Source organism: Seriola dumerili, unplaced genomic scaffold (assembly GCF_002260705.1).
Source record: "Seriola dumerili isolate Sdu_G_001 unplaced genomic scaffold, Sdu_1.0 BDQW01000449.1, whole genome shotgun sequence".
Lineage (NCBI taxonomy): Eukaryota > Metazoa > Chordata > Actinopteri > Carangiformes > Carangidae > Seriola > Seriola dumerili.
The window spans coordinates 8,069,795-8,078,250 of NW_019174704.1; the positions used below are offsets into that span (position 1 = coordinate 8,069,795).

The following is an 8,456-nucleotide window of genomic DNA, read 5'->3' on the forward strand; positions in this document are numbered from 1 at the left end:
ATAGCCTACCTCCGCAAGTTGTAAGAGTGAATAATACAGAGTTTAATAATGTATAAATCTAAACTGTTTTGACATATTTTGAAAAAGTAGGTGGTATTATGTCAGGATTCCTATTGAAGTCCTCCTCTACTGCAATTTTGATGTAAATAAAATTCCTGTTAAATTGTCTAACTACCATAAACAAGTGTTATTGTCCCCATGATTAATTATTTATAAACACATATGTTCTCCCCATAAATGTTTAATTTGGAACAATAAAAATATTAGATTTAAACATAAAATATTGATAGCTGGATTAAAAATGACATACTGTTGGTGACACAATTACCAAATGAAAACAGACTTTTACTGACATACAGAATTCCTCAAGAAATATGGAATTCAAGTAACTGGTCTATTGAGAATAATGCAAGGAACTGGCATGGTATTGGCACAAAAAATGTGATAATAGTCATATTAGTTTACTAATTACTTTGCCAGAGGTTCACAACTCCTGCCTAGTTGTCATAGAACTCTAGATTTGAAAATATTAAGAGGACGTCAGCTTGGAATTTTAATAATACAGAATCTAAAATATATGAATTTAAAATTATACATTTGATTTATCCTGTAACCTAGATACTTTCAAGATTCTGTGACGATATTGACAGAAAATGTGTATTACGCATAGTATCATTTTATTAAAGCCTTGTGTATGAAAAAGTTTTGGTTCAACTATTCATTTAGAAAAAAACTTAAAAAAAAATTTATGATGATACTGATTGTAAAAAATAAAACCACAAAACAATTCAAAGTAGTATTCTGACACTATATTGATTCATCACATGGATCAATGGAAAAATAGTAAATAAATAAAAACAGAAACTTTTTTGTTAGATGGTAACCCTGTAGATATAGTTTTGCGGGTTTTTTTTTAAATACCCTGAATATTTTTATTTCATTGTCTTTATTTATGGGTTGCATTATATTTTATTTTATTTATTCATTTAGTTGTATTTTGTATGTATTGTCCATATCCTCTCTATCATGTATCTTATTTCAGAAGTTTTGATCGATTGTATCTCCCACTTTGAATATTTAATAGTGTAATAGTCAGCCGAAGTCGATGTCGAATGTTATGCAATTTATGATAGACGACCCCGGGCAGACAAAATGTTTGCAGGGAGGAATCATGGGAAAGAGCGCCATGGTAACGGCAGGGTGCACATAAAGCCCGTAGACCTACAGCGGAACTACAGCGTAAGAGTAGCTAACATGACCGGACAGTTTTTATTGACGCACCCAGGTACCCGCCATGACATGAATGTATGATATAGTTGACAACACCACCGAGGTAAACGGATTTATTTCTGCTAATCTAGGCTGTATCTCACAGTGTTCTGGTGTTTGTTCGTTGTCTGTAATGTTCCGCCCCACATACTGTAGGCCGCTGTCAACGTTGTAGTCTGAGTCAGAGCCGACAGCGTTTAATTCAATGTTGTGATTTTGCATGTTACAAACTAAGGCGATAGCAAAGTCTGCTACATCTGGAATTGTTACATTTCATTTCTTTATGAGAATAGCAGGAAATACATTTTCAATAGTTTTTAATTGGTATTTTTGGTTTATCAGTTCAGCCAAGCAAATGTGTGTTCGATAATGTGTGGTGGATAAATAACGAACGATTCATTCGAAAGTTTGATTTTAGTTCAAATTAGTACCTATATGCTGAGTTTGATGACGTTTGACGATTATTAATGATAAAGTGAATTTCTTTGTGTTTTTACAGGAGGTTGTAGAGAGCGATTTTTGAACGTTTTTTTTCTTCTTTTCTTCATTTCTTTCTTTTTTTTTTTTTTTAACAAAACATAAGGTGTGTGGTCCTTCAGCATTCAAACAAATATAGTAATGGAGAACAAGACTAATCACAACCAACATTTACCAATTATAAACTCCTTCAGCATCAGTGTAGTTTAAATGTGAGTGTGGGTGGGCACGAACAGATGGCACAGGTGAAGGTATGTCATTGTGAAATGCCTCATTTCTTTCATTTGTATGTTTTCTTCCTCCCTTGACTGTAAAGTTCAAGCCTGACTGTTTCCTCTGTTAGTCCAATCTGCCGATCATCTCTCTTGTAGCTGATGTTGGCCTCTCTGTCCACAATGATGTCACATGGTTTCAAGAGCAGTAAGCAGGACTTCACCTTTGGACCATGGAAAGTGACTGCTGCGAAAAACCACATCATGAAATCCAAAGACATTGAACGGTGAGATGTTCCTTTTACTTTAGTATTTACTTTTAACTTTTACTTGTTGGTGGAGGATTTACCAGGTAGTAAGAAAAAACGCCAGAGCCTCGTGTGTCATGGATGTCCAAGAGACAGTCATGAATGTCTCTTGGACATCGCACGGCAACGTAGTAATATGTCACAAAGAATACTTCAACCTTCTGAGGCTGTACTCTAATGTTCCTCTTGACTTATCCAAACCATGTGAAGCACATTTTCAACACTCTCTGCTTGTGTGTCACAGGCACGTTGCACACCCGCTGTTGCAGGTGCATATTACTCTCTTGACAATGCGCCCTTAAAATAGAAGTGAAATACTGCACCACTGACTGAAGACCAGGTTTTTGTTGGTCAGCCCCTTTCCATCACCTTAAGATAACAATGTGCCAACAATGCACATGACTACTCCTCGATATAAGACAAGTCTCGGTTAGAAGTGTATTTGCTATTTTAACAATCTGTCAAATTCAATCTGTTCTGCTCTTCAGTGGTCAGCTGACTGGGGTTAGTGTGTTGTCAACAGTGGAGTTACACCGATGTGTGGTTGTTGGACTAATGGAAGATACTGGTAATAAAATAGTTCAGGTACCTATTACTGTAATTTCTTGTTGCTTATCAGCTGTTATAAACATGAGTACTGATTTATTTGTAATTAGTATCCTACATCCATTGTATTTGGCATCCTTGTTTTTGTGGTTAACATAAAACTTCACAAAGCAGCGTGATGAGGAGTCGTCACTGCAGCTTCACAATACTGAGGCCACGAGGTGCAGTCCAGCTGCTGAGCTGACACCAAAGTCACACAATAATTACAGAGTACAGAGCAAAGCAGCTCATGAGCTGTGATACATAAAAACACCCTGTTATTTACAAATCAATTGTCTTTCACACTTAATTGACAGAAGAAAGGGTAAGGCTTTCTGAGCAGGGCAGAGGTGCACACACTTAAAATTACAGATGACAAGACATTAGATTTTAATTGGATTTTATGTATTTCATTATTATTATTGTTATCATTAATTAATAGAAAAGCTAATGTTTGAGAACCCCCTGCTCTCCCTCGCCATTATGCTGTGTTTTAATACAGCTAGTTGCTCATTTACAAATGTTTCTGTTTTTGAGGTCAGTTACTAAAGCAAGTTTGAAATAATGATTTAATGGCAGCTCATACTTAACCAGCAAACAAACAAGATTCAGTGATCTTATAATTATTCTCTGATCACGACATATTCAACATGAGTATATGTTAATGACAACAGCTGCACTGTGTGATCAGTGATACTCACTGACGATGGGATATCATAGGAGGCTATGATGCCATAGCCATCGAGAAAAAATTATGTGGATGAAGGGTACTCTATACACTTCCAGAGATCCAGATGCTTTTATGCCTGTACAACAGGGAAAATGTCAGCACAACAACTCTAAATTAGAAAAGTTTCTGTGGAAGAACAGTGGACATTGAAACAATGACGGACTGCTGACTGAGCTGAAGCACAGCTGTATCACATGATGCAAATGGATCCTGTGGGTATTTATATATTTCACTCGTTGTACACATCATTATCCAGAATGAAGCTGGGGAAAAGGCAGATATAGAATATTCTGTGTCCTCACACAGAAAATCAAGAGTTTAACAGGTAAAAGTATTTTAATACAAAAACTACAGTTATATTGATGAAACTTGAACTGAAGTGTTGTTTGTGTCCTGGTTTCAGCTGTTTGCTGTTTGTCTTTCCAGGTTAGCTGAAGAGATGAGCATGCCCCTTCCAGAGATGCTGTTTGGGGACAACATCCTGCGCATCCATCACACAGATGGCTACGGAATTGAATTCAATGCCGTCGATGCCCTTAAGAGAGTTAACAACATGGAGGATGCTGTCAAGGTGGCCTGTGCTCAGGAATGGCAGGAGAGCAGGCAAGATGAGCATCCGTGTGTTACCCAGGCCGGAGCTGGAGCTCTGATTTGTTAACATTTGAATTGTGAAATGTGATATGTGAGAGCAAAAAACAGCCGTACTACTAAAAAGAAACAAATAACAGATAATAGAAAAACTGATTCTCAAACATTGATAGTAGTTTCAGTGCAGCCTGTTTGACATCAGGATATTTCTCTGTTGGTCCCCTCCCTCAGAATGACCTGCAGTCTCTCTATACACAGTTTAATCACGTATTTAAGATATGATGTATATACCGTCCACCGGTAGAGATTTGGCAAAGCCGTTTCCACCGAGGCACCTACCCTTAAGTGTCTGTGCTGTATATTTGGGGCAGGCAGTGATCTCATGAATCTGGCTGCTTCGCAATGTAACATGATTTGTGCAGCAAGATTGCCATGTTGTCACATGACACGAGAGCGACAGTTGGTGGCAGTAATGCACCTCTGAACTGGTCTGCCAACAGCTGCAGAAGAGGAGATTGACTAGAACGATGGAGAAGGAAATTCATTTCATTTTATTTCACAAATCAGAAATAATACATAGAATACAGGTATACAAACATAATAATAGTAATGGGTGAAAATGGGACTCCCCAATAAGCAGGGGATGTCTCAACCAACTCAAGATAACAGGAGATTATTTTAAACCATTTCTACATTGAATTTACAGAACAGTTAGTGCAGTGTTTCCCATACAGTGTTACTCGTGGCACCACATAGTGTTTTGATTTTGATATTGATTCACTTAGGCCCTGCTTGCCACTCACTCACTCACTCACTCACTCACTCACTCACTCACTCACTCACTCACTCACTCACTCATTGACACTGGACCTGTCTGTCATAGTGACACTGGCCATCGGGAGCATCAAGCCTCAGCAATGGGGCATCAAAAAAATCCATAAAGCTTTTTACCGTCCTGTGTCTTGGCTGACCCTCTCTGTGCAACTGTCATTTGTACACATGAGAGTGTGTTTCTGCGTGTGCCAGGACTGGAGTTGGTGTGGGTTGTTATTTATTTGACGCAATGTGAAGCTCTGAGTTGTTAACATGAATCTCTGTGATCTCCTTCAAGAGCTGATTCTGAACACTCCAAAGAGGTGGTGAGACCTTATGACTGGACGTACACCACAGACTACAGAGGCACTCTGATAGGAGAGGGTGTGCAGATACAGGTGGTTCACTTTCCTTAATGGAATGGAACACATATCATCCACACCTGTGTTATGTGTTTCGTTTTGTTTTATATATTGTGTTTCTACCTGTTGATGTTGTTCTGAAGGTGACTGAGACGGCAGAACGTATCAACATGGAGAAGCTGAAGGCTCGGGAACAGATCATGTTCTTTGATGACGTACTACTGTTCGAGGACGAGCTTCATGACCACGGAGTCTCAATGATCAGTGTCAAAATTGTGAGTGCTGTCTTTATGTCCAACAGCTGATACTGTTGATTCAAATGAGGACCAGATTTATTTTTTTTTAACACAAGAGGAAGACAAATCTTTCAGTCCGTATATAATTATAGCCCAATTTAGGCAGTAGCTCCTTTTAAATCTTCATTTATTCAGGGAAGTTTCACCCAGAGCCCAGCTCCCTTTGCAGGAACCATACTCACATAGGTACACACATTCACACCTGAAATCTGACTATAATTACAAACCACAGTTGTATTCTGGGAGAGCAGCGGGAGAGCTCGGCAGGCAACGTTCAATGGTGGGAATTGGCTCACAAAAGAAATGTTCCTGACGGATTCCAAAACTTGTTTCTTACATGTCTGTATTGACTCATTGAATCATGATATAATTTTGCTGTGTGTCTTGTTGATGATGCAGAGGGTGATGCCCACCAGTTTCTTCCTGTTGTTGCGCTTCTTCCTACGAGTGGACGGAGTGCTGATTAGAATAAATGACACACGACTGTATCATGAGGCAAGTTGTTTTCCTCCAACCAGAAACAAAGTACAGTGCAGGGTTTTCTACTGAGTCATAGAATTTAAATGTTGCACAAGTTATACTACACGGTCAAGGCTCTAACGAGTAATGAATGGTGATCCTGTTTTTGATTCCAGGCTGGGAAGAATTACATGCTACGAGAGTTCAGCACAAGGGAAAGCAAAATATCAGAACTGAAGGTCAGTTAAGTCCTAATGACAAGCTACAAGGCACAGGACTCTGGTCAGGGATCTGGTCTTTGCTCAGGGCTCTGGTCAGGGATCTGGTCTCTCCTCCAGGCTTTGCTCAGGGATTTGGTCTCTGCTTAGGACTCTGGTCAGGGTTCTTTCTGTTCAGAGTTGTTGTATATTTCCAATGTGTTGCATTTGAAAAACACTATAGCCAATGAAATTTACCTATGGTACAGCATTAGCATGTATTTGAATAAAAGCTATAATTTTGTTTGATGACTAATTATAATTTCACTTTTAATTGACACCTTCATTCATCAGAAGATTTCATGTAAAGCCTATGTTAAAAGAATATGGATTTAAAATCATGAAGTGCAGTAGTTATTATTGTCAGTGTAACAGATGTTACTCTCTCCTCCAGAATGTCCCTGCTTCTCTCTACACTGATCCCAATGAGATTGCCCAGCATTTAACCCTGAAGCTGACAGTGTGTGAGAAGCTGGAGCTTCCTGTAATAGAGCCTCAGACAGCTGCTGATGAAGCCCCTCAGTGACCAACATACTACAAGGTCCACATTGATGCTCTGCATGATGAAAAACAAGAATAGTAGTCTTAAACCACACCCTTCATTTTACAGTATCATAATCATCGATCTCTCCTTCAAAAATCCGAGGAATCGTTTTTACATGAATAGTTTTTATATGTGGCCACTATGATGGTGTGTTCTCAAAATGATGCACTGTTAGACAGAATCTTTTACCCCAGTTAACCACACTTTGCTCTAACATCTGGCTTTAATTTTTGATTTGAACTGATTTCTATTTTATTTTTCAGTGTCAACTTAACATTGTGTGTTTAAGACAGTTGTTAGTATGTCACTACTGTATTTGTAAAAAGCTACGCAAAACAATAAAAAAGTTGTCACGAATTTTTGTAAATATGGGAACTGTTTTTTCTACACTGACTTACAGAAGGTGAAAAGGCTTGTTTTTCATGTGCAAGTTAAAAACCTTGAGAATCTATGTGAATATGTCGACCATGTGGCCAAATAAATGTTTGTGTAAATATAGCTAGCTTACTTTGCTTGCACTGGATTCTTGTTTTCTTTTGAGGAATGATCATGGTGTACTTCAGCTGTGCAAAACGCCATAATGGGTTCCTACCAGTAAGAATCATCAATATGACAAATAACAAAAATTACACAACTAAAATAAGGAATTATTCATCCACCCCCACTGCTGAAATGGGTGTCCAGCTGTTGTAGTTTTTTTAAACCTTTGGGGGAAAAAAAAAGAAAAAGAAACTTTACAATTGCATGCAAAAGGTTGGGAAACCCTGGGAAAATTATATATTTAAATTATTTTTGTGAAACCCCTTCAAACCCTGCAGTTTTTTTAATTTAATTTCATTATCGTATGTACCGCAGTTTGGACAATCTTCTACTGGTAAAGTGTCAAAACTTCCATTAGTTGTCAGCTGATGACAGTTTCAGAGCTTTTAACCTCTGGGCACCTGATCTGAAAATAAAGCAAATTTGATTTGAGCCTACCAAGCAGGGGGGCATATAAAATAATAACAATAATAAAAAAAACATGTTAGTTTCTCTCACCATTTAATGCTTATCTTTTTTACTTCACATGTTCACACACATGTTCACTCAGCCACAGAGATTTTTCAATATGTGATCTGTGATTGGTCAGCTATTACTGCAACAGAGAAACTACACTTTATGTCAGTCTTTCATTTTCATCTAAATGTTGTTTGGCAGTAAAATCATCAGAAAAATAAAAGCTTTTATCTGACAAAATTTGAAATCTGTTTTATTGTTTTAGGAGCCTGTCAGAAAATACTTAAATACATGACAGTAGCACAGGTGGAGTGGCAAGTGGGTCGTTACATTCTGTGATTTTGGGGCTCTAGTAGAAGGATGTTTTCTATAAAGCACTTAGTGATCATTCTTTAAGTTGTTATGTCACTATGGCAATTTAAAAACAGCCTGTGCCTCTAACAATCACTTATCCACTTATCTTCTCTGTGTTGGTGCAGAGGAGTCAGCAGGAGACAACAAACGTGTGTGTGTGTGTGTGTGTGTGTGTGTGTGTGTGTGTGTGTGTGTGTGTGTGTGTG

The 8,456-nt window shown here is 38.1% G+C and overlaps 1 protein-coding gene across 3 annotated transcripts; it reads left to right on the forward strand.

Moving 5' to 3' along the window:
- The first annotated feature begins 1,234 nt into the window (after positions 1-1,234).
- tiprl (TOR signaling pathway regulator) lies at positions 1,235-7,257 on the forward strand. 3 transcript variants are annotated; one of them, XM_022762471.1, is made up of 8 exons: positions 1,235-1,333; positions 2,118-2,245; positions 4,008-4,184; positions 5,281-5,380; positions 5,488-5,619; positions 6,040-6,135; positions 6,276-6,338; positions 6,751-7,257. In XM_022762471.1, exons 1-8 carry the CDS (start codon positions 1,304-1,306, stop codon positions 6,880-6,882), a joined length of 858 nt encoding a protein of 285 aa, XP_022618192.1. In that variant the 5' UTR covers positions 1,235-1,303; the 3' UTR covers positions 6,883-7,257. The 3 variants fall into 3 exon arrangements, with proteins under 3 accessions (XP_022618192.1, XP_022618191.1, XP_022618193.1); XM_022762472.1 differs by lacking the exon at positions 1,235-1,333 and adding an exon at positions 1,870-1,997; XM_022762470.1 differs by lacking the exons at positions 6,040-6,135; positions 6,276-6,338.
- The last annotated feature ends 1,199 nt before the right edge of the window (positions 7,258-8,456 follow it).

Bases quoted from the DNA above. Each gene is read 5' to 3' on its own strand.
- tiprl (XM_022762471.1), top strand. From the start codon at position 1,304: ATGTATGATATAGTTGACAACACCACCGAG. The intron at 2,246-4,007 runs GTGAGATGTTCC...TTGTCTTTCCAG, and splicing joins AAATCCAAAGACATTGAACG to GTTAGCTGAAGAGATGAGCA. The intron at 6,339-6,750 runs GTCAGTTAAGTC...TCTCTCCTCCAG, and splicing joins GCAAAATATCAGAACTGAAG to AATGTCCCTGCTTCTCTCTA.